Consider the following 24583-nt stretch of genomic DNA (forward strand, 5'->3'; position numbering starts at 1 on the left):
CTGGCGGCAATAGTTTCCTCATCAGTCCCGTATACTCCAGCACTTCGTACATCCTTTGTATTTCATGTAACCCCATTGAAGTCTCACACAAGATACGCTTCACCATCATTTATAGTTTTTGGCGACATGATGCCTGTGACACGAATTGTGTCTGACTTTTTACGAAAGAGCCATTTTATCAAGATCTTTCAGTACAAAAAATGACTATACTTGACGCATTATAACGACTATCGTCGATAGCTATCGATGTTTAGTCATTAGATAGATAAGTATCTTGGTCATTGCGATATCCGCACTGGTTTCTCATATGACTCACTGATATTTCCAAAACGTCACTGACACCTCACTGACACAATACGGGTCAGCCCCTGTTGGATCCGCAATATGCGATATCCACACGCTCCCCGCACGCCTCTGTGATGAGTTGTCGCAGCGTTCCGTCCCGCCTTCTACACCTCCGCCATGACAGCGGCCATCCACTCGGTGTAGGCCTGCACGCGCGTGTACAGGCCGGGGATCTGACCTCCGCAGATGACCCCGCCCAGACTGACCACGCCCACCAGCTCGTACTGCATGCCCGTGTCCTGGGGTCACACGGGGGGGGGAGGGGAGGGGATGATACACACGTGCGCATGTTACATATCGAGGGCTTGCTGACATACATTCACGCATCAATACCATGTAGATATTCGTACACAGTAAATATGCGTAAACTCATGCATGCGGTGCATATTTTATCTCGCCACTGAGCTGTATATTGTATAAGGGCCCGACGGAGCCGCTACAGGCCTGTTTTAGGGGTCGTTGGTCAGCTAGTCTGATCTACGTAACTCACCTGTATGAGTGGCCCTCCGGAGTCTCCGCTGCAGCTGTCGACGCCCTGGCCTCCGGCACACAGCTGAATGGTGTCCCGCACCGGGATACCGAACCTGGCCGGAGTGCAGGCCGTCAGTTAGGGACGAGGAAAGCGACGAACAGGACCTGATATCTCAGTTCACACTATCATAGTGAGTGAGTAGTAGTACCTACATAGTATCACAGTGATTGAAATGAGAAGCCGAAACAACTCTAAATGCGGGGCTTTATTCCCGGCATAGCGCACACTCCCGTAGCAAATAAGAATGGGCACCAGCATTGCGGAACAAATGGGAACCAGCATTTAGGAACAGCATATAAGGACACTTCGACCATCGTTGGCTGCTGTCCTCAAATAATTTATCGTTGGTAGGAATTGAATACTGAACAGTGAATTTGTCCTATTGCGCCCCTCGATGTCTATTCGAATTGCGTAAATTGTCTAGTCAGTTGGTAGCTCGTCTTCTCTTCTGAGAGAAACATTTGAGTCTGGATGACTGTTTTACATATTGTCTGCTGTGCTTCACTGTGCCAGTCGTCTGCTGTGCGATGTGCTGTTTTATATATCTGCTACCGTGCGCCTACCGTGCGGTGTGGCGAGGAGCAGTGGTTACCTGCCGAAGTGTTGTCTGCAGACTGTGCCGTTCACCTGTGTGACGGTCACCTCCCTCAGCCGGTCGGTGCCGTGACGCACCCCTGCCGGTAACGGTACACAGGTCACAGTAGGACACAAGCACATAACACACATTTGTGACCGCTAACTCCCTCAGCCGATCAGTGCCGTGACGCACCCCTGCCGGTAACGATACAGGTCACAGTGAGACACCAACACATAGCTAGACACATAAGCATTTGTGACCGCTAACTCCCTCAGCCGGTCGGTGTCGTGACGCACCCCTGCCGGTAACGATACAGGTCACAGTGGGACACAAACACATCAATAGACACATGTGTCATGCCAATGTGTGACCGCAGCCTCCCTCCCCCCCCCCCCTCCCCCCACACCCTCCCGCGACCGGTGGCAATCAAGAAATGGCAGTGTGAGACAAAAACACAACCCATGACATACAATGATGATACATATGCATACATGCGAGTAACATCAATCACTGTTCCATCCATAAGCAATTTCATTTCATCCATAACTATTTCGTCCATGGACGTACAGGCATTATCCGGTTCATACCGGACAAACGTTTTTTTTAACATTCCGGACAAACTTACCGTCGCTGCCCCATCCCGACACTATGAACTCGTTCTCCTCGGCATTCGGTGTGACGGTGGCGGCGGGCTGGTCTTCGCTCGGTATCTCCACCGGTGGACGCAGCACTCCCGGCAGACACACCGGCGAAATGTTCTCTGCAATGGGCGTACAGGCCAGTTAGGAATCGCGGAGTTCACTTTGTGGTAGGAGGAAGCGAAAGTTCGTTTCATCCAAAGACTGTCGTTTTTCGATAGGGTGTTCTCAGTGTTCACTGTTCCTGTGCAAAGTTCATAACAACAATGCAGTAGCTGTGGTTAGGTTACATGATAATCTGTTCGGTGTTCCTGGAAGAAGCGATATTTAGCTCATTTTCCTTACATTTGTCCGATGAACATTTTCCCCTTTTAAAGATCAATGGGTTTCGTCAGCTGTTACTGTAATTGACAGGTTATGCAGCTGATCTTCATGGAGGTGGTTTGTTTATTACCTGTCTGATTGACCCTCCTGTCCAGTCGGATGAGGGCGGCGGTTGCCTGTGTACCTGACCTTCCTACGGGCGGCGTTTACCTGTGTAGTTGACCCTCCTATCCAGCCGGTGAGGGCAGTTGTTAGTTACCTGTGCACTTGACCCTCCCGATGTCGTGTTTTACTTGTGTAGTTGAGCCTCCTGATGTGTGTTACCTGTATAGTTGACCCTCCTGTTACCTGTATAGTTGACCCTCCTGTTACCTGTATAGTTGACCCTCCTGTTACCTGTGTAGTTGACCCTCCTGTTATCTGTGTAGTTGACCCTCCTGTTATCTGTGTAGTTGACCCTCCTGTTATCTGTGTAGTTGACCTTGCTGAGTTCTCACAGCGGCGGTTACCTGTGTAGTTGACCCTCCTGTCCAGCCGGATGAGGCGGCGGCCACCTGTTTAGTTGACCCGCCTTGTTACTTTTGTAGTTGACCCTACTGTTACCCGTTTACTGTGTAGTTTACCCTCCTGTTACCTGTGTAGTTGACCCTCCTGTCCAGTCGGATGAGGGCGATGTCGTTACTGTACTCGGGCCGACCGGTGTAGTTATCGTGCACGATGATCCGCTCCGGGATGGCGTCCACCACCGGCCCGTCGTTGTCGTTGAACAGATCGTGCTCGCCCAGACGAACCCGCTGGCTGGCGACGCGATAGTGGGATGTCAAACGCATTCATGACCAACATGGTGCATGTTTTGAACAAAACTACTTGTAAAGTGAGATTGATGTAGTGATCTATTCAGTAGCGGCGGAACACCTTCAATTAAGGAGGGGGGGGGGGGCATTGCCGACTTTTGGTCCCATTCTTTTCATGCAACGGTCATAGGGCTAATGTTAAGATGGCAAAATCAAGGGGTCACGGTGCCCGGTGCCCTGGTGCCCCCCCCCCTTCCCCGTTCCGCCGCCTATGGATGTATTGAGACTTGGGGGAAGCTCGCTTTACATCAATTAGGCTGTGATATGATTTAAAGCTTCTCCTTAAAAATGTTATACTTTGAATGGAAATCGTAAAGGCATCCCTCATCTTGTCTCATCTTCGAAGAAGCATCTATAATCGATGCTTGCGACCGCCCTGCCTGAAGGCATGGTACGCGGCCCTTTGGCCTCTACCACAAGCTGTTGCGTCTCTGAACCCCACCAGGGCGCCACTCACAGGTCTGTGACCACCTGCAGGCCGTCGGCGGTCTCCTCCGTGACGCAGTGTGCTGCCGTGACCACGTGCCGGGGCCCGACCAGCGTGGCGCCGCACGCCCAGTACACGTCCTCCGGCACTGGCGGTCAGAGACGGGTTGCGGGGACGGTTGAGTCGCTCTGGGTCATGGAAAGGTCACATGGCATCTATTAGTGAGTTTCACCATAGCATTTCGATGAGTGAACTAACCCATAAGACATGCATTGCATTTGCACGCATCCCGTTCGCCAACTGATTTATGACTTCATTTCATGCCCTGACTTGGCTGATTTTCATATATGTAATTATTGTGCCCACTGCCCTGATAATGTTGAAACCTGGCTGCCCTACATACCGAAGACATAGCCGAATACGGCGATCTTTGGACCTGGTCCGTTTTCGAATGTTTCTATATGCACCGAAGTTATAACCGAGTACGGCGGTCAACAACCCGCTGTCGGGTGTTATTACGTACCGAAGTTATAACCCAGCACGGCGATCAACAACCCGCTGTCGGGTGTTATTACGTACCGAAGCCATAGCCCAGCACGGCGATCAACAACCCGCTGTCGGGTGTTATTACGTACCGAAGCCATAGCCCAGCACGGCGATCAACAACCCGCTGTCGGGTGTTATTACGTACCGAAGCCATAGCCCAGCACGGCGATCAACAACCCGCTGTCGGGTGTTATTACGTACCGAAGCCATAGCCCAGCACGGCGATCAACAACCCGCTGTCGGGTGTTATTACGTACCGAAGCCGTAGCCGAGCACGGCGATCCACGGCCAGCTGTGGGGAAGCGCTTCGACACCGCCGAAGATGCGCGTGGCCAGCCTGCCGAAGCCGCACTCATGGAATTCCTCGTGCTCGTCCAGATAATCCAGCTCCTCGTGCACCTCTTGGCTGGGATCGCTGGACGAGAAGAACCGCGCCACTAGTTCGCCTTCCTCGGCGGCTGAAGACGTGTTGGCGGGCGCCTCCGCTGGCTCCGGTACTGGGTCGGCAGGTGCTTCAGCTGGTGCTACAGCTGTGTCAACGGCTTCTGATGGTGTCGAGGCTGGCTCAACGGGAAGCTGCTCTGGCTCAGCAGCCGGTTGCTCGGGTTCAGCAGACGGCTGCTCGGGCTCAGCAGGCGGCTGCTCGGACTCTGCAGGTGGCTGCTCGGGCTCAGCAGGTGGCTGCTCGTGTCTTGTGTCGGTTTTCGGAGTCCCCGTCTCGGCCTCAGTTGAGGGCGGCTGCTCGGGGGATGGAAGTATATCGTTTTTATAGCAGCACACGAATGGTTTCCTGTCCACTATCCTGCCGGACAGACGGGGTGACAGATGAAACATGACTGTATGCGGGACTTTATGCTCAAGTCATTGGTCCCTGCTTCAGTGCCTGTGTTGTCAGGTATGGGTAATGGGTATCAGTGGTGCACCCGATTTGTAGATGGACCTTTGTCCGACGACATAAACATAAGGAATATCTTAACCGATTTGAAACATTTACTCGCGTTCAGTTTTACATTATTCTTTTCTCGGGGGAATTAATACCTCATCGGTTGCACTGTACCTATGGCGTGTGTCGCCCCATCCTCGTGCCCGGCGCCCATTGGCATTCCGTCGCACCCAGCCGCGACTCACCTGCACGTGCTGGCTTTCAGTCTGCGTACACTCTGAATGGTGGGCAGGCTGAGCAGCTCATAGAGCTTGGGGCAGCTGCTGATGGGAACGCACTCGGCCTTCTGGTGGCAATCCCGGTGGAAACTGCTGCTTCGGGCCTCCACCAGCACGGGAAACACGTCCCCCAGCACTGCGGGAAGATATACGCGACGGGTTGTCATCTGGGGACCTGAGACATGGTTAGTTATCGAATACGGTACAGGATGAGTGGCCGAGAGGTAACTGATTGGTTATGTACAGCAATTAGCTCTGGTCCAGCAGTTAGCTCTCAGAGCTAACTGCTAACCGGATGTGCAGGTCGCAGGCCTCTCGGACGTTCTGGGGTGTGCAGGAGTTTCGGACGGTTCTGTCGCGTGTCGCCGCTCCGAGCGCGAGACTTTACTCGGTCAAGGCCTTCCGACTCCATTCAGGCGCGCTCCTCCCAGACAGTTACACGCCGTTGTTTATTTATGGAGCCGTCGTATACACGCGCTGTGACATAGGTCACACCGCTGCCAACTTTTCGATCGCTCTGGCGGCAACACCTCTCCCAGAGCTTTGGATTTGCGAGGAACGAAGCCGAGGTGGGGAACGCAAGTCGCGGTGGTTCACTGAGTGGTTAGACTGTCCCGCCGGACACCGGTGCATTGCGGGTAGCCTACAGAGTAACTGACATAGAGCACAGTGTGACAGTTCAAGTTGTTCGGCAACCGACAGTCTTGTTTATGTTTTGCACGTTTAGTTTCAGGCACGGCTACCAAATTGATAGCACTCAAAGCTAGCGCTACGATAGAGTTCGGCAAGATGGGTGACCCGGGGCAAATCAGTTGGGTAAGGGTTGGATTCACTTTGTGCGTGCATGGGTCGCTATTGAGCTCGCTCATTCCTCGTCCAAAAGGCGCTTGCTCATCATTGCACTGTGGTTAACATGAGTCAGGTATTTACTATTTAATATGAGACATTACTTCGCTAGGTCAAGTTTAAAGTTATGGCCGTGCTTTTTTCGTGCATGGTCCTTAAAGGAAATAGTTCACTTTTAACATGGGGTTTGGAACTGGAATAGCAGTTTTGTTGCTTGCGCTGAGACTAGCACAAATCAGAAGCTTTTACGGCCCAACGATCACCCTAGACGAAGATATTCCATTTTTCGTTCCGAAAAGAGTGCCTTGCAGAGGAATGCGTGCCTTGCTGAGGAATGCAGTCACGTCATCGTCAGCCAATCAGAATGCTGCTTACAGCCGATGGGTTTGTCCTACGCAATATGATTGGTCAACGCGTAATAAGCTTCCGCGTCAAACATTATTTTATATAGAATATAGTTCTTCTTATACTAAAATATGGAAAATAATCCTTTTTACAAAAACGTTTTGTTTTATTTTCTGATCATTTTGAGCATAAAAAAACATACATCCATAGCAAAATACTAATTTCAGGAAAGTGAACTATTTCCTTTAACAGTAAATACTTTGTTTTCAGCTGAGACCTGCTCTGCACCTGCCTGAGGTTTTGCACTTCTCTCCTTGTCCCTTTGCCTCGTGCCCTGCGGGTGACCGGGACTGCCTGGCAGTCTCAGTGCACAGTCGGGCGGATTGAAACGGTCGTGTTTATTTATAATATTGCAGCGACTCGGGTCGTTGGACGGCGGGCCGAGCGGCCCGGTCGGATCGGACGGAACTTAAAACCCTGGCTGGTAGGACAGATTCCTCCTTTATCCTCCCGCTTGGAGTCTGATCGTATAGCATCCGACTAGAACTAAAACGGTCATGCCATTGCAAGTGTTGAGAAGATTGATATGTAGGTATAGCGGCCCGTAAGATGGAAATCCCGTTTGCCAGTATTGTTTAGTGTTATGACTCGTGGAATTCCCGTTCGCTGAATATCTGTTCAATGGACGGCTGCTAGAAATATGCTAGGCTAATATTTGCGTTAGCATATACGCTTCAGTCCAAAATGACTTCGATAGGCTTTTATATTTATGCGCTGAACCGTAGAAGCTTTCCCTGTTACATGTTCCTACCTACCTATACAATCATGACTTTCCTGAACAGGTTTGATGGATTGTAAATATGCCTATAATCAGCTCAGCTGCCAACACTATTATAAATTGTGACGTTTTTAGCTTTGGAAGATCATGATGACTTCGTGGCTGCTCGGTGACTATAGGCGACTAGTGACTACAGTAGAAGTGTCGTACTCACCTGGATCATACTGTGGTAGCTCGAAGGTGGCGCTCGCTCCTACCGCCACCAGCAGCAGCAGGGCGGCTATCCTCCGTGTGCGGTCCATCGTGCCGAGCGTCGTCACCGTCAGCCCACCCGCCTCCAGCGGCCACCGCGTCCAGCGACTGAGCCCTGCGCGAGGAGCGGGCCGGCCCCGCGCCGCGCCTGGAAATTCCGCCGCCCGACGCGACGACAGCTGACCGCTGTCCATATCGTGACGTCACAGCCGTCCCGAGACCGTGACGTTATACTGTAGCAGCCCCCCCCCCTCCTCCCCGATACACACATGCACACATACCTACACTACACTTATGAGAGTCGACCATTATAAAACGTATGTTTTCTTTCGGCGCACGGCGCACGCTGAGTACCTACCTAAAGAAAAGTTGGAACATCTTTCTGTTGGTCCCGTGGCAATAGGACGTTTAAAAACAAAGACATGTGGGAGAACGAAATTGCGCCATTTGGCCGCGGAGACGGCTCGGGAATTTTGACAGAGAGGTTACTTTGGTTTGCATGGGGCCAGACCAGGTTACATATGCCATATTTACTTTTTTAGGTCACACTGGGTCAGGACAGGTCACAGCTTTACTATTGGACACGAAGGGACACCCGAATCGCAAGTCACTCGGGTTATCTTCCTTGAGACGTCACAGTATGTCCATGACGGCCGGTCGAAAAGACGAACACAATACCAATCAATTACCGGAATGTATGCGACTGCATCGGTCGTTTTTTGAGAATGTTACCTTAGGTGATACCGTACCCACCCCTGTTATATACCCATTTCCGTGGCCCTGAAAGGTCAACAAGACGATTCCGCCTATACATTGGTATGACTTACGATAAATGGATCATACCTGAATTGTCCATACATTGGCCAATGTCATACCCTACCTACTTGGTATCTGAGCGTCTACTCGGCGGATTAATTAAAACTAAAACAACATAAATGGTGTCCTACGTGATCTCGTCGTCGTCGTCGCCGCTCCCTCTAGCCACCCCAAGCGGGCGTAGCCACTGCCAGACGGCTCAGTTGGGCGCGGAAGCCGGCGGCAAAGGCTGTGGTGTGGTGCCCTCGGAGAGCCGGCGAAGTCTTCAGATGTCGTAGTCGGAGAGGGAGAGGCTTTGGAGAGTCAAACGGGATTCGCCACTGTCATCCCTCGTACTGGGTAGATGTCCCAGCCGGTTGGGCCGTGTCCCCCGTGCACTCTCCTCCACCCCTATGATCGATACCCTCCTCAAGGTGGACGCTGGCCCGTCCCAGTGGTGCCCGTAGGGCTAAACCGCGCCGTAGGAGGTATAGGCGTATATTTAAACGAGTGAGGCTCGTGTCGATCAAAGAGACCAGTTGAACAACGGAACTGAACAGTTTGGCTTTACATTGTTGAGCCACGGAGAACATTGGTAGTAACGGTGAAAGTAAAAGTGACATCTGTGTGTAGCGGCGCAAGTAGAGCTTCGCGGTCTGCCGCCAGGGGCAGACTGAGCAAGCGAGGTGGCGCAGCTGTCGCTACACCACCCTCCCCCCAGACACGTCGCTGTGGAACGCGACGTGGAGAAAACGCGCTGGTGGGCGCACAACACGGCCGGATCGTGTCGTGCGGAGACACGGTCGTAGCGGTGGCGGCGGGGGCGGCGGCGGGGGCGGCGGCGGTGGCGGCTCAGGGCGAAGTGGCGGCAGGAGGAGCCGCGGCCCAGCGGCCGGCACCGCCGAGTTCGAAGGTCGGCTGACGGGGCCGCAGTCGGCCGCCGCGGCCGGGGCGTCAGGCGGCTCTACGAAGGCCGGCTTGACGCGGTCGATGGACACTGTTTCCTCGCGGCCGTTTCGCAAGATGCGCACAGTTTTGTCACCGCACTGCTGCACTCGGTACGGCCCGTCGTACGGGCACGCCAGCGAGGGTCGCGCCTCTCGTCGAACGAACACATGAGACGCGTCCCGGAGTGTCTGCGGCACGAAGCTCGGCCGGTGAGTGGCCGAGGCGCGCGGCACCACTGGCGTCAGGTCCCGCATGTAGCGGCGGAGCTCAGTGGCGTACGAGGCTGGGTCCGTGACGGCGGCGGTCGGCGCGTCGCCGAGGAACTCGGCCGGCAGGCGGAGTGGCTGGCCGTACACCAGTTCCGCGGCTGTGCAGTCCAGGTCCGTCTTGACGGCTGAACGGACGCCGAGTAACACCAGCGGGAGCGAGCGGGTCCAGCGTTCGTTCCCGTGGGCCCGGAGGGCTGCCTTCAGCTGGCGATGCACCCGCTCGACGAGTCCGTTTGCTTGCGGGTGGTAGCTGGTGGTCCGGTGGCGGGTGCAGCCGAGGATGGCAGACAGTTCTTGCCAGAGGTGCGACTCGAACTGCGAACCTCTGTCGGTGGTGACACGTGTCGGCACGCCGAAGCGTGCGATCCAGCCGGACACGAATGCATTGGCGACGGTGGGCGTCTTGATGTCAGGGAGAGGGATAGCCTCCACCCAGCGGGTGAAACGGTCCACGCAGGTGAGGAGGAAGGTCTGACCTTCGCTGGGCGGCAGCGGGCCTACCAGGTCGATGTGAATTTCCTCGAAGCGACCGGAGGGAGGCGTCCATGTTGCTACCGGAGCGCGGGTGTGCCGGTGGACCTTGGAGCGCTGACAGGCGACACAGCTGCGGGTCCAGTCGCGCACGTCCTTGCTCAGTCCCGGCCAGACGAAACGGCTGGAGATGAGCTGCTGTGTCGCGCGGGCGCCGGGGTGCGACAGACCGTGCAGCAGCTGGAAGTAGTGCCGTCGGAGGGCAGTTGGGATGAGCGGTCGCGGTGAGCCGGTCGACTCGTCGCAGAGGAGCGAGCTCCCTCCAGCGAGCGGTACGGCGCGCACCTGCAGGCTGTGGGGCGTGTCGAGGTACGCCTTCAGCTCGCCGTCTTCCTGCTGTGCTGCCGCGAGTGCCTCGAAGTCCTGAAGCGGCGGCGTCGGCGACTTCAGCATGCTGACAGTCCGGGACAGTGCGTCGGCCACCACGTTCTCGCTGCCCGGCACGTGACGGACGTCTGTTGAGAACTGGCAGATGAAGTCGAGATGCCTGATCTCCCTGGGCGAGTAGCTGACAGAGCCGGAGCCGATGGCCGACACAAGTGCCTTGTGGTCGGTGAAGATGGTGAAGGGGCGGCCTTCAAGAGAGTGCCGGAAGTGTTTCACCGCCAGGTACACGGCCAGCAGCTCACGGCCGAACGCACTGTAGCGGGTCTCCGGCGGTTTCAGCGTCCTGGAGAAGAATGCCAGCGGGCTCCAGGCTCCGTCGATGTGCTGCTGTAGCACGGCGCCGACCCCGGTGTCCGAGGCGTCAGCCTGCAGACTCAGCGCGGCCCCGGGCGTGGGGTGCGCGAGCTGGGTGGCCTGTGACAGGGCGATTTTGACGCGCTGGAAGGCGTTCTCTGCGTCTGGTGTCCACTCCAGCGGTGCAGCGCGTTTGCGCTTGTGGTCCAGGAGACGGTGCAGCGGACATAGGAGGCTGGCGGCACCCGGCAGGAAACGATGGTAGTGGGTTACCATACCGATGAAGCGGCGTAGCTGGCGCTGCGTGGCGGGCTGCGGAAAGTCCTTCACCGCAGAGACCTTCTCCGGCAGAGGGGCGATGCCGTCCGGTGATACGTCGTGGCCCAGGAACTTGATTCGGCTGGCGCCGAACACGCACTTCTCCGGGTTGACGGTGATGCCGAACCTGTCCAGGCGCTCCAGGACTTGGCGGACGTGGCGGCGGTGTTCCTCGTGGGACGTGCTGGCGACCAGGATGTCGTCGAGGTACACGTAGCAGCACGTCAGGCCGCGCATCACCTCGTCCATGAAGCGCTGGAATGTTTGGCCGGCGTTGCGGAGCCCGAAGCTCATGCGGCACATCTCGAAGAGGCCGAAGGGCGTCACGATCGCCGTCTTCGGAATGTCGGCAGGTTCAACCGGAATCTGATGGTACGCGCGCACGAGGTCTATCTTCGTAAAGACCGTGCAGCCATGCAGATTCGCGGCGAAATCCTGAAGAAACGGTATCGGGTACCGGTCGGGCACAGTTACTTTGTTGAGTGCGCGGTAGTCGCCGCACGGTCGCCACTGTCCGGGTGTTGGTTTCGGCGCCAGGTGCAGCGGCGAGGCCCAGCTGCTTTTGGATGGGCGAGCGACGCCGATCTCCACCATCTTTTCGAACTCGTGTCGAGCGAAGCGGAGCCGGTCCGGCGGCAGGCGGCGGGGGCGCCCGACGCGAGGGGGGCCCCGCGTGACGATATGGTGCGTCACGCCGTGCCGCACGGGTAGGAGCCGGGTGGAGGTAGACGTCACGCGCGGAAATTCGCGCAGCAGGCCACTATAATCACTCTCCGCGCACATCCGGACGCCAACGGAGCTGACGCTAGCGGGAGAGCCGACGACGCACGTTACGCCTTGGTCGGAGCGCAGCACCCGGCGGCGCATGTCGACGGTGAGTCGGTGGAAGGCCAAGAAGTCGGCGCCGAGGATTGGTGTGGAGACATCTGCCACCAGGAATTTCCACTGGAGAGACTGTGCGCCGAGCCGTACGGTGGCGTCGACGGCACCGTGGAGCTGGATGGCGGAGCCATTAGCGGCTTCCAGTCGTGGTGCGTCGCGTTGGGCGGTCACTTGGTCGTCCGGCGTCAGAACACCCGGTGGCAGGACGCTAACCTGGGCGCCGGTGTCGACCAGAAACCTCCAGTTCTTTACCGTGTCGGTAACGTAGAACAGAGGCGCCAGTGGTGGGCCGCCCGTCTTTGCTGGCGCGAGGGCAGACAGGCGAGCTAGTTTCCCTGCCACGAGCAGGGCTGGCGGCACTGGTGGGCGTCAGCGCCGAACCGCTCGTGATACCAGCACAGCCCGTCCGTTGCCGGCGGCTGCCGAGTGTCGGCGCGGGCCGTGCCCGTGCCGGGCGTCGCTGGCCGGCGTGCCGGGCGGGACCTGCTGCGTCGCCGAACGTCTGCGCGGTGGCTCTTGTACGATGCCTCCATCCGCGCGACGGTCGCGGTGAGAGCGGCCACGGCAGCTGTGAGATCCGTCCCTGCCGACTGCTGACAGTTACAGGAGTGGCTGGCCGGCGGAGCGACAGCGGCGGCCGGCGGGGCCACAGCGGCGGCCACCACGGCACCTTGCGACGCCTCCTGGAATCGGTCTGCGGCGCTGGCGAGGTCGTCGATTCCGGTCGATTCTGGCAGGAGGGCCAGGGCAGCGCGCGTGGTCTGCGGCAGGCGCTGGAGGAAGAGCGTCCGCAGGAGGCCGGTGTCATCTCTTGAATTACCCAGCATGTGCTGCATGTTACGCAGCAGCTGGGTGGGCTTCTGGTCGCCTAACTGCTGGTCCCGGAGCAGGGTCTCTAGGCGAGACGCGCGAGACTGCGCCAGCCGAGACCGCAGCGCCGTCACCAGGTCCGTGAAGGACGGCGGCGTGGCCGTCACTACGTCACGTACCTGGGAGGCTACGTGCACCGGTAGGTTCGCTACCAGCAGCTTAAACTTGGTCGCATTGTCGGTGATGTTTGCGACGTCGAATGCGCAGTCTACCTGCACCAGCCAGAGTTCCGCTTCCTCCGGCGAGAAGGCGGGCAGGCGAAACGTTGCGGACGGACGCGAGTCTGCAGTGTCGGGCATGGTGGCGGAGGTGAACGCTCGTCGCGCACTCGCTGTGCAGCCACTGGGGCGCCCGCTGCGCAATCACAGAGCGCTCGCTGCGCTGTCACTGGAGTGCACTCGCTGTGCAACCACTGAGGCGCCCGCTGCGCAATCGCAGAGCGCTCGCTGCGCTGTCACTGTAGCGCACTCGCTGTGCGGTCACTGGTGCGCTCGCGGCGCAATCACTGGCGGGTCTCGCGGGCCCGATTGCCACACACACACACAGTCAATCCGCCGGGCAATTACGAGCCCATTCTTGCCGAGGCGATGGGAGGCCAGGTTCGGGTAGAACCTATTCTTGCCGAGGCGGAGCTGTCAGAATCTCGTAGGATCACGTCGGGGTCACCATTTGTGGTGTGGTGCCCTCGGAGAGCCGGCGAAGTCTTCAGATGTCGTAGTCGGAGAGGGAGAGGCTTTGGAGAGTCAAACGGGATTCGCCACTGTCATCCCTCGTACTGGGTAGATGTCCCAGCCGGTTGGGCCGTGTCCCCCGTGCACTCTCCTCCACCCCTATGATCGATACCCTCCTCAAGGTGGACGCTGGCCCGTCCCAGTGGTGCCCGTAGGGCTAAACCGCGCCGTAGGAGGTATAGGCGTATATTTAAACGAGTGAGGCTCGTGTCGATCAAAGAGACCAGTTGAACAACGGAACTGAACAGTTTGGCTTTACATTGTTGAGCCACGGAGAACATTGGTAGTAACGGTGAAAGTAAAAGTGACATCTGTGTGTAGCGGCGCAAGTAGAGCTTCGCGGTCTGCCGCCAGGGGCAGACTGAGCAAGCGAGGTGGCGCAGCTGTCGCTACAAGGCCACCACCACGCCGTCGTCTTGCGTCGCCGTTGGGTGGATGGTGCTCACGCGCGCTGAGCGTCGCCCCGCCCCACCAGAGCCAGGCAGGACGCATATGCCGTAGAGCAGGGGTCGGCAAATGGTGGGGCATGCCCCCTTTGGGGGTAATGGAGCCCTTTCGGTGGGGGTAATGAGGGATTCTGAGAAAGCCTATCTTTTTAGAGTTTGTAGCTCCAGTGATGGAGCCATCGTGACTGTTGCATCCCAGGGTTCAAAGATTAGCCCAGGCCAAAGGCACAACACACATTGATTAGATACCAATTTTCACGTACCTGCTCGCCTCACCATCTCACCCCTCCGTACAGTCGTACAAAAGCAGCTGCAGCTTTTGACCGTCGCCCGTCTGTTTGCGTTTCAACAGCCGCTAACGTAAGGGGGAGGAGTCGATCGGACCCCCGCGGCCTCTCGGATTCTGATATGGAGCTGTGCATAAAAAAGACGAGCGTGCTACCCGTGACAATAGGAAGCCGCTGCTGCCCATTTTTAAGGTCCTCGGTCATTCCGTCTCATTCAAGAGGGCAATGACAAGTGTCGAGAAAATCGGGACCCGCTATAACTCCTTGAAGTGAGAGTTTATGGCTCAAGATGATCTCCAGAAAAAGCTCATAAGCCAACGCCCAACGGTCATTATGGGTCCAGAGGCCAGTTTTACCAACAGAAAAATAGCCGCCTGCCGGAATTTTTGCCTAAAGATCGTTTCACATATGGAGCGTAAACGGTAAAGCTCTATCCGCTTACGAGCCCATCGCGTTTACGCTCCGTATGTGAAGCGATCTTGAGGCAAAAGTTCCGGCAGACGGTTATTTTTCTGTTGGTAAAACTGGTCTTAGGTCATGATATTTTCCGGGCTGGTAAAAAAAAAAAAATATGATGGGCTCGAGGGTACAATTTGGTCGTGATCCAATGCCTTTTACGTGAGCTTTTAACGAAAAACCACCCGCCGCCCCTATACGTACGTACAAGGGTTAAATGGGATATAGCATAGGCGGCGGAACGGGGAGGGGCAGGGCACCGGGGCACCGTGCACCCTTTGATTTTTGCATTTTAACATTAGCCCTATGGGCGTTGCATGGAAAGAATGGGACCAAAAGTCGGCAGTGCCCCCCCCCCCCCCCGAAGGTGTTCCGCCGCTACTGGGATATAGGCATTAAATGTTTTGTGGAGGAAGTGTCATGTTTTAAATTTGATGCATTGGAAATGCACAAATACCCAAAGAGTTCCAGGACGGTATGGAATTTCAGTAAACTTGGTTGTGTCAGCAATGGGGTCTGGTAGGTGGGGGTAATGGCCCTGCCTGGCGCCCAAAAAGGGGGCACGACCCCGAATGACCTGCCGACCACTGCCGTAGAGTGTCCGCCTCCTCTCGGCACATTTGGCAGATACGACCGGACACTCCACGGAGCTGCTCCAGTCGTCGATCGGCGGCCGATATAATACGATGGAGATGCTGAATTGATCCGAGCAGGACCAGTGGCCGGCCCGGAGCGATGAACGTCCCACGGTGACAGAGAGGCGGTCCTGTTCTCTCCCTCGACCGGGCACACTGTCAGAGTAGGTATATCGATTTAGGCTCAAGCTATCTTTAGCAAACTCGTCTTTTTCACCTCCCGAGGTCGCTGAGATCATGCACGGTCACCATATTCTGGATGAATGGTTCAATTACACACCCAAGACCAAGACGAATGGATGCTATTTTAATCACATCGGACTTGGCCAAGAATATCTGGGACTCGACCAAGGCTATAGAACTAAACGCCCTATACATATTCAACCAAATACACGCTGGACGTGTGATTGCTGCAAAATAGTTCATCGAGTCCGAGATTAGCATCGTTTTAAGTGACGATACAAGACAGCGATGGCGCAGTTGTTACGAAAGTGAACTATCGATGTATTTGTATTGTTGGTATTTGTAAGATCTTAGAGGATCGCGCAGGTAAGGGGTGCGTATTGAGCTCTTAGAATAAATCTAAATACTTGCAACTACTAAAGAAGTAGATGAGAGACCAAAATGAGAGAAAGAGATCACAGCGAAAGAAATGAGAAAGAGAGCTGTGGAACTTGCGAGAAGATTGTTAGAGAAAGGGACAATGGAGTCAAATGCGACAGATGTGGCGCATGGTACCACGCTGGGTGCCAAAACCTGAGTGCTGAGTTCTACAAAATTTTGAAGAAATATGAAGAAGAGCAATGGTTCTGTAAGATGTGTCGCTCGGAAATAAAACAACTAGATGATCGGATCAAAACACTGGCAGCAGAGAACAAAGACCTCAAAAAACGAGTCCAATCGTTGGAAGAAAAGTGGGAGCTATTCAAAACTGAACTCAAAGAAGAAACTGTGAAATGCACTCTGGAGAAAGTTTCACAGGAAATGAGCAAACACATGGAAGAACTTGAAGAAAGAAGCAAAAGGAAGAACAACATTGTGCTTTACAATGTACCCGAGTCAACAAAAGAAGATCCGAAAGAGAGGCAATCTGATGACATGGTGAGGTGTTTGGACCTGTTCGAAGGATCCTTGAAAGTGACAGATGTCAAGATCGAAAGTCTGGTCAGAATGGGAAGGAAAGAAAATGAAAGGAAGCGACCCCTGCTCGTGAAACTCTCATCCGAAGGTGAAAAGAAACACATTTTGGCAAGTGCCAAAAATCTGAAGGGTGAAGAAAACCCATGGAAAAAGCGAGTAGGCATATCACGAGATATGACAAAAATGGAAAGGGATCAGGACATGAAACTGAGGGAGGAACTGAAGCTCAAAAAAGCTGCGGGTGACCACACATGGTACATAAAAAATGGGAAGCTACAGAAGAAAGAGGGAGAGGTACAGAAAGACCAGGAGAGAAGGAACTAGTAAACCCAGACAGACTAAGCAAGAAGAAATGGAAAGATGAGAACATATCAAGAAAGAAAGAAGAAAAAAGCAAGAAAAAAATTGTCATAAATCTAGTCAATGTGCAAGGATTAACTAAGCCAAAGGCTGTAGAACTAGAACAGCTCCTCCAAACAGATTGTGATCTCATATGCCTTACAGAAACTCAACAAAAATATGAAAAAGTGCAATTTTCTAGAGGTGTAGATAAAGTTGAGAGTATGAGAGAGATGGAAGACAAGAAAGGAGGAGGATTGCTCCTGATGTACAAAGCAAATGATCTTTTCAATGTAACAAAGGTACAAACTGCAAACCGTGATATTTTGTATGCAAAAGTGAAGGTAGCCAGAGAAACTTTGCATATAGTGATAGTTTATTTCTCTGTTGTTAACAAACATGAAGATAAGAAAAGGAATGAAAGGATAAAAAAGGAAGTGGAAAAAATAATTGAAAACGTTGAAGAAGAGCATGAAGCACTAGCGATTTTAGGTGATTTCAATGGACATATCACCGGCCTAGGGAAACAAAGAGAAGATGACAATGGAAAAACAGTTATTGAATGGTTGAATGAATATGCATTGATTCTTCTCAACATGGATGGAAGATGCAAGGGACAAATCACATGGCAGAGAAAAGATCAACAAAGTGTGATTGACTTTGTTATAGTAAATGGTAGATGCTACAAGTGGTTCGAGGAAATGATCATAGATGAAGACAGAGAAAAGTTCGATCTGTCAGACCACAACATGATTACTGTGAGCATGAAGATACCAGATGGAAAAAATCTAAACTTCACCCAAGGGAAGGAAGATGTCATTGAATATTATAAGACTGATGAAGAGACACTAAAAGAGTTTGCGGAAGAAGTATGTAAAAGGGTACATGATGAAGAACAAGTTACGATGGAAGTGTTAAATAGAACAATGAAAGACACAGCTGAAGAAAAGCTGAAAGCCAGATATATAAGGAGAGTTCTGAACAAACAAGAGCAAGTGAAAGAACCTCCATGGATGACAAAAGAAATAAGAAAAGAAATCAAGAAAAGGAAAGAAATAAACAGGAAAAAACGAAATGCCTCAACTCAGGAAGAGGTAAAGGCCATGGAACTATTGTATTTAAAGCAGAAAAGACATGTACAAAGCCTGGTCAAAGAGCAGATGAGTATACATGAAAAGAAGATAACCAATGAAATAAAATGCAGCACAAACAGAAGCAAGGCGCTATGGATGAACATTGACAACTTAAGGAGAAAGGATGGCAAAAAGAATGAGGAAACCAACCTATTCAGCACAGATGGACATAGACTAGAGAAAAAGGAAGAGAAGGAAGAACTGGTAAGATATTGGAAGACTGTATACCAAAAACATGAAAATGACATAAATCAGGTATGGAATGAAGAAAAGAAAAGTGAATACATCAGAACTTTGCAACATGATGAGCAAACTATCAATGCCAGAAGACCACTTAAAGATCATGAAGAGTTGGCTCAAACTGCTATAAGTGAATTGAAGGCCATGACTGAGCCAATCATAAGCGAAGAAAAGGTTCAAAGATGTGTTAAAAACATGAAAGGCAAGACATCAGCAGGTCCTGATGGACTGAAAGCAGAGATGTATAAAGCACTCCTAAAGACAAGGGACGGATTGAAAATATTAACGAGCTGTATAAGAAGAGAAGTGGAAGAAAGAAGGAAAATGAGTGAATGGAAAACATCAAAGACAAGAATGATAAAGAAGGTACCACGCCCAACAGCAAAAGACCTTAGACCTATAGCGCTCACAAATGTAGGGTATAAAATCTTCATGACCCTAATGAAAAATGAGATTGAAGAACACATAAGAGAAAATGATGCTATAATTGAAACCCAAGCTGGATTCACGAAAGGGGGGAAGATTGAAGATAACCTCTACATCCTGAACTATTGCGTAGAAGACAGCTATAAAAGGAAGACCCCACTGTATGTTACATCAATCGATTATAGAAAAGCATTTGATTCCGTGAAAAGAAGTGAAATGATAAGAGCTTTGATGGCATATAAGATCCATCCAAAAGTTATAGATGCCGTAGCAGATATATACCAAGGAGACTCTACACTGATCAACTTGAATGAGAGCACAACAGAGGAAATGGACGTGACAAGTGGAATTCGACAAGGATGTACCGGTTCTACAGCATTGTTCAAGATTGTTACGTATATAATCACCAAAGAAATACAGGAGACAACGCTTGGGTTCAGAAACAGGAAATTCTACATTCCAATACTGTTCTTTGCAGACGATGGACTAATATTAGCACATTCACTTCATGAAACACAACTGCTGATCAAAGTTCTAACCGAAGTGAGTAAGAAGTGTGGTCTGGATATTAACAAGGATAAAAGTGCTGTATTGGTATTCAATTGCAAGGAACAACCAGCTGAAGTAGAAGGAATACCGACAACAGACAAGTTGAAGTATCTGGGTATAAGGATTGGAAATCAGCGAAACATGTTCAAGGAGCAGAAACAGCAGATGATAGAAAAAGCTCAAAGGATGGCAAACATGACTTATGGGGTGATCGCGAGAAGTTGCAACAAGCTCATGATAGGAAAAACATTCTGGAAGAGCCTTGCTCTACCATCCATTTTGTATGGTGCCAACATATTCTACATAACGGAAGAAGAGGTAAAGAAACTGGAAATGATAGAAAACGGAGTATATCGACAGATACTCGGTGCACCGAGATATACCGCCAACTGTGCCCTCCGGGGCGAAATTGGAGCTTCGACGATGAAAACAAGAGTTATGAAAGGGCATCTACAGTATGTTAGAAGCACTCTTCAAGGAAATAACCAACTATTGAAGGAAGTAATAGAAACTCAATTAGAAGAGAAGAGTACGAAATGGGCAAAAATGATCAACGCGCACCTAGAAACGCTAAACCTAAGCCAAAAAGACATGAGAGACTTGAAGAAAGAAGAACTTAACCAAAATATGATCAGGTGGGACGATAAAAGATGGAAAGAGGAAGTAGAGACCAAAACAAGTCTGAGGATATACAAGAGATGGAAACTGAAGGTAAAAGAAGATGATGTATATGACAACACCCCACAATCAAGAATCCTCTTTCAAGCAAGAACGAACACTCTCCCTCTGAACTCTAGGAAGAGGTTTACAAAAGAGAAAACAAACTGTGTTCTGTGTGATGAACAAAATGAGGATCTAAAACACTTCTTGTTGGAATGTCCAATATTGAGTGAGATTAGAGAGAAATGTCCCGAACTGCAACAGCCATACTGGGAAGATAAAGAAGAAGTCATTATGAAATTTCTATTTGATGATAATAGGAAACATATGGAAGATAAGAAACAAATTCTATACAGCATGTGGAAGTTAAGATATAGAAGGCAAAAAGAAAAAGAGCTCAATACTATCATGCACCCCATACCAACTCATAGCGCGATAGCTTAAGTACAGTTTAAAAGAATAGGAGGAGCCGTTGCAAAGGCAAATCCTCTAAACCATCATCATCATCATCATTATTTGTTCGTATTGGGCTAGAACAGTGGTCGGCAGGCCCTCCGGGGTCGTGCCCCCTTTTCGGGCGCGAGGCAGGGCCATTACCCCCACCCTACCAGACACCATTGCATACACAACCGAGCTCACTGAAATGTCATACCTTTCCGTGACTCTTTGGGTATTTCGGGTATTGGATGGTATTATTATGGAAAAACGTCGCATCACGACACAATTTTACCCTCGAGCCGATCATTTTTTTCCTTATCTGCCATAAAGCATGTCATACATTGACAGAAATAACTGTTGACTTGTTAGGCAGTTGTTTCTTGAGTGATGGAAGGTCATAAAATTTCAATTCTAGAAGGTACAGCGGGTGCTGATCAGATCTACTACACAATTGTCATTGACCCTTTGAAAGTCTTAAGTCACCCAATGGCCAAGGAAGTTAACCGTCACCCGTATTGGTGTTTTGCCAGCCGCTAATTTATGGGGGGAGAAATTCGTTGGACCCCTGGGGGTCCAACGAATGTTGGAGGCTAGGGTCCGACCGGCCCCTCCCCGTTTACGTTAGCTGTTATGAAAACGCCAATAGAGGGGCGACGGTTAGCGTTCGATCTTTGAACCCTGAGACCAAACAGGCGTGATGTCTGTCCCATCAAGGGAGACATTAATTCTAAGATAAGGCTTTCTCAGAGGCCCCCATTACCCCCCGCCGAGGGGCTCCATTACCCCCAAAGGGGGCATGCCCCACCATTTGCCGACCCCTGGGCTAGAAGATAGCTATATAACTTTTGAATGTTTGTTTTGGAGTGTTGTATTGGATATTTCACCAGTCATGAGTCAATATAATATTTGAGGGGTACATATGTGCTGAGTTTCTAGATAATTGCAAAAGGCTGAGTGTTGTTGGAATTATCTTGTGGAGCTGCTTTTAAAAGTGCTATTACAATTATTTATTAAAATTGCCTATGGAATCTCAAGTACCCACTCCTAATAACCAGCTCCAAAGCTATTCAAAAACATAATTAAAGATATTCACAATCATCTAAATATCGAGAGCCAGTGCAGATCCGGGATTTTCTTCAGTTAGAGCTCAAGCTTAGAGGCCTCGGGCCTCTAGGCTCTAATGGCTCTGGGGTCCAGTTGGGGGCATCATGTTTCAACTTACCAGGGGTGACAAAATGTTTGACTGTACCATTTAAGTGTAAAATCGCAGATAACCGTTCAGGCGGAGGCGATGCTAACAGTGTTGTAGCACCCTGCTTCGTAGTTTGTGACTCCGCAGGGTGACATATTTTTCTGTAATCTGTATTATATTATTCTTGTATTTTTCCTAGACAGTGCTGCTCACATTTTTACCAGCGAAGTGTCTCATCATTGATCATCCGCTTAGTAAAAAGTTTTTTTTTTCAGGTCAGGTCATTTTTTCTCCACACATAATCAAAGCCCAAGAAAATTGGGAACTGAACCACTTCTTGACATAGATGTGTGACCAGCAATAATCAGTTGGGATCTTACATTGCATTGCATCTAACACACATGGAGAGCCCACTTAAACCTTACTTTAATGGTGCTAGATGTTTCAGTGCTTTACATATCACTATAATGGTGCTAGATGTTTCAGTGCTTTACATATGTTCTGTGCTTTTCATAATGCATGTCTCCTTTTCCAGAAGGTACCAACAAAAATCCCAGTAAGCACTAATGGCCATGGGGCAAAGTCTGCAGCTCTGTCAGGCACAAAGGAAACTCCTGCAGCTTCTCAGTCCGCTTTTGCACAAGCCCAGCCTGTTTTGCAAGCAGCTCTGCCTCGGTGCCAGTGTGGCAGCCGCTCGCCGGAACCTGCCCCGCTACCGGTACGAGCTGGAGAATCGTCTGCTGTTCGGCCGGGTGGTTCGGACTCCAAGCGGCGCGCCCGCTGAGCGGGAGGCTGACCCGCCCGCTGGTGTTACCGTTGTCTCCGAGAGGGGCTTTCCGGAAGGCAGTGTGGGCGTGTCGGTCCGCCCCCGGTCCCGACGCACCTCTGCTTCGGCCACCTCTTCTACCAGCACCGCCTCCCCAAAACCCTCCGCCGCCGCCGTCCCTGAACCAGCTGCCACCTCCTCCACTACCGGTCCCTCCGCCACCTCCAGCGCCACCCCCAGGTCCCGCAGTACGCTCCTGGGCACCTCGAGCGCCGCTGTTCCCCCGGTCAGCTATATGTACCCGACCGAAGAGCCGACGGACGCGCACACGGAGAGGCCAGCGACGCCGCTGCCCAGCGTCAGCCGCGTCCTGCAGGCCACAATGAGTGAGGAGAGTCGCGCGGCACTCCGCCGGTGGGAGGAGGCCATGATAGCCCGGCACGGGCCGGACGGATTCGCTCAGATCAAAGAAGGTGGGTGAACCTTGGGTGAGCCGCACAGGCCATTCATTCGTCGCTTATACCGATGTTAAAAACTTTTCTTTTATCTGCGTTCCGCGGCAGTTGATGTGAATATTGCTGGCTGGACTTCATCAAAGTGAATTTCTATCTTACATCAGCGGTAGTTTCTCTCATATCAGTTGTGTTCAGTTTTCCCCTACTGCCGTCCACCATTGACCTTACCGTATGCCCACGACACCCTTACTTCACATGTGTCCGGTTTCACTTCCGATCCTACAATTCTTCATCCGTTCGGCCCGGTGATCCCCGTCTACTTTTTGCTTAATCCCCCGCACCGGTGTGCCTCATCTTCCCTCCCCCGCCCCGGCAGCCATGTTCTCTGTGGGCCGGGAGCTGCACGCGGCCATCCACCGGCACCTGCTGGGCTCCGCTCCCGAGGCGCCCCTCTCGCCGGCCGCTGACGGGTTCTGGCGCAGCGTGCGGCCGGCTCTGCGGCACGTGGACGGAGCCGGTCTGCTGGCCGCCGAGCGGCCGCTCCGGCACACCCAGCTCGGCTACCAGGGCGTGGTCGACTGCGTGGCACCCTTCCGGTGAGTGGTGGGAACGCCGCGATGGCTTGGACGTCCGGGAGGGATGTTATATAGAATGGCGTCCGTTAATGGCGGATTTTGGTGTAGCGGTGTTATGTGCGGCTCGAATTCATCGTTTCATTCGCTACCGTGCAGCTCATGTTAATCTTTTCTTTTCTTTACTTAACTCCGTGATCAAACGTCTACATATCTGCGTTGAGTGGTGTTCAGGGGTGACCTGAGCTGACCGTTTCTTCCAGGTCTTGCCCGATGGTGATCGAATGGAAGACTGCCCGCCGGCCCAAGTACAGCGTCCGGGAACTGTACGACAACCCTGTGCAGGCGGCCGCGTACCTGGGCGCCTACAACTACACCCACAGAGACGCCCAGGTGAGTAAAGAGTCCACCCACAAATTGGGGGCATACCTCTCAGTTATGAGCTGCACACGAGCCTCGGGTGAACCTTACGTGATCGTGCAGTTGCTTCCACTTTCGCATACTCGTATCTTCTCGACCCTTGTATTGGATGACGTAATCTGACCATCCAAAGTGGATAGTTATGCATAACGCTTATGCGTAACGCCTCTCCGCGACGTGATGCCTGCCCGGCCGTGAGCCCGTGACGCCTTTCCGCGTCGTGACGCCTTGCTGTGCCGCCAGGTGGACCGGGCAGCCGTGGTGGTGGCCTACGAGTCGGGCCGGCCGGCCACCGTCCACGTGCTCTCCCCGGCCGAGTGTCGCCGCCACTGGGCCGCCTGGCTGCAGCGGCTGCTCCAGTACAGGCGAGAGACAGACGTCGTCTAGGGCGCCATTGGGCCGCCTGGCTGCAGCGGCTGCTCCAGTACAGACGGGAGACAGACGTCGTCTAGGGCGTCTATTGTGCGATAAATTGACGTCGCATTTATGTGAGGTGGACACAGACGCGTATTTACGTTTGCGAAGTACTGTCCTGGTGCTGTGAAGTTCCTTCAATCGTACGGTGATGCTTCCCAGAAGAGACGCTGTTGTGGAATGAGGATACGGAGCGGTTTGCGCTGTGCTCCTCAGGGGAGTAGGCGATACTGTGATATCGGCCGGTCATGCCGTTTTGTGGTAGAGCATGTCCATTACATCATTTTTTTTCGAATTCAGAGAGTACAAATATTGCCATCAATAAGACATGCATTGACCTTAAACGCGATGTTTTGGTAGCTAGA

General features: G+C 52.5%; 2 protein-coding genes across 4 annotated transcripts; one reads left to right on the top strand and one right to left on the bottom strand.

Moving 5' to 3' along the window:
- Window positions 1-43: 43 nt before the first annotated feature.
- Window positions 44-19276, bottom strand: LOC122381395 (CLIP domain-containing serine protease B9-like). The gene is made up of 10 exons (XM_043365498.1): window positions 19219-19276; window positions 7588-7811; window positions 5372-5540; window positions 4501-5045; window positions 3728-3845; window positions 3051-3214; window positions 2080-2214; window positions 1470-1551; window positions 836-929; window positions 44-584 (listed from the first exon to the last, which is right to left on the bottom strand). Exons 2-10 carry the CDS (start codon window positions 7673-7675, stop codon window positions 450-452), a joined length of 1530 nt encoding a protein of 509 aa, XP_043221433.1. The 5' UTR covers window positions 7676-7811; window positions 19219-19276; the 3' UTR covers window positions 44-449.
- LOC122381397 (mitochondrial genome maintenance exonuclease 1-like) lies at window positions 15990-24562 on the top strand. Of its 3 annotated transcripts, none has more exons than XM_043365502.1 (5): window positions 15990-16030; window positions 22127-22830; window positions 23189-23408; window positions 23648-23777; window positions 24048-24562. In XM_043365502.1, exons 2-5 carry the CDS (start codon window positions 22158-22160, stop codon window positions 24189-24191), a joined length of 1167 nt encoding a protein of 388 aa, XP_043221437.1. In that variant the 5' UTR covers window positions 15990-16030; window positions 22127-22157; the 3' UTR covers window positions 24192-24562. The 3 variants fall into 3 exon arrangements, with proteins under 3 accessions (XP_043221437.1, XP_043221436.1, XP_043221435.1); XM_043365501.1 differs by having other exon boundaries at window positions 16005-16023; XM_043365500.1 differs by lacking the exon at window positions 15990-16030 and adding an exon at window positions 20788-21311 and having other exon boundaries at window positions 24048-24539.
- The last annotated feature ends 21 nt before the right edge of the window (window positions 24563-24583 follow it).

This window comes from Amphibalanus amphitrite, unplaced genomic scaffold, assembly GCF_019059575.1.
Source record: "Amphibalanus amphitrite isolate SeventyFive unplaced genomic scaffold, NRLGWU_Aamphi_draft 000119F_arrow, whole genome shotgun sequence".
In the NCBI taxonomy this organism is placed as follows: domain Eukaryota; kingdom Metazoa; phylum Arthropoda; class Thecostraca; order Balanomorpha; family Balanidae; genus Amphibalanus; species Amphibalanus amphitrite.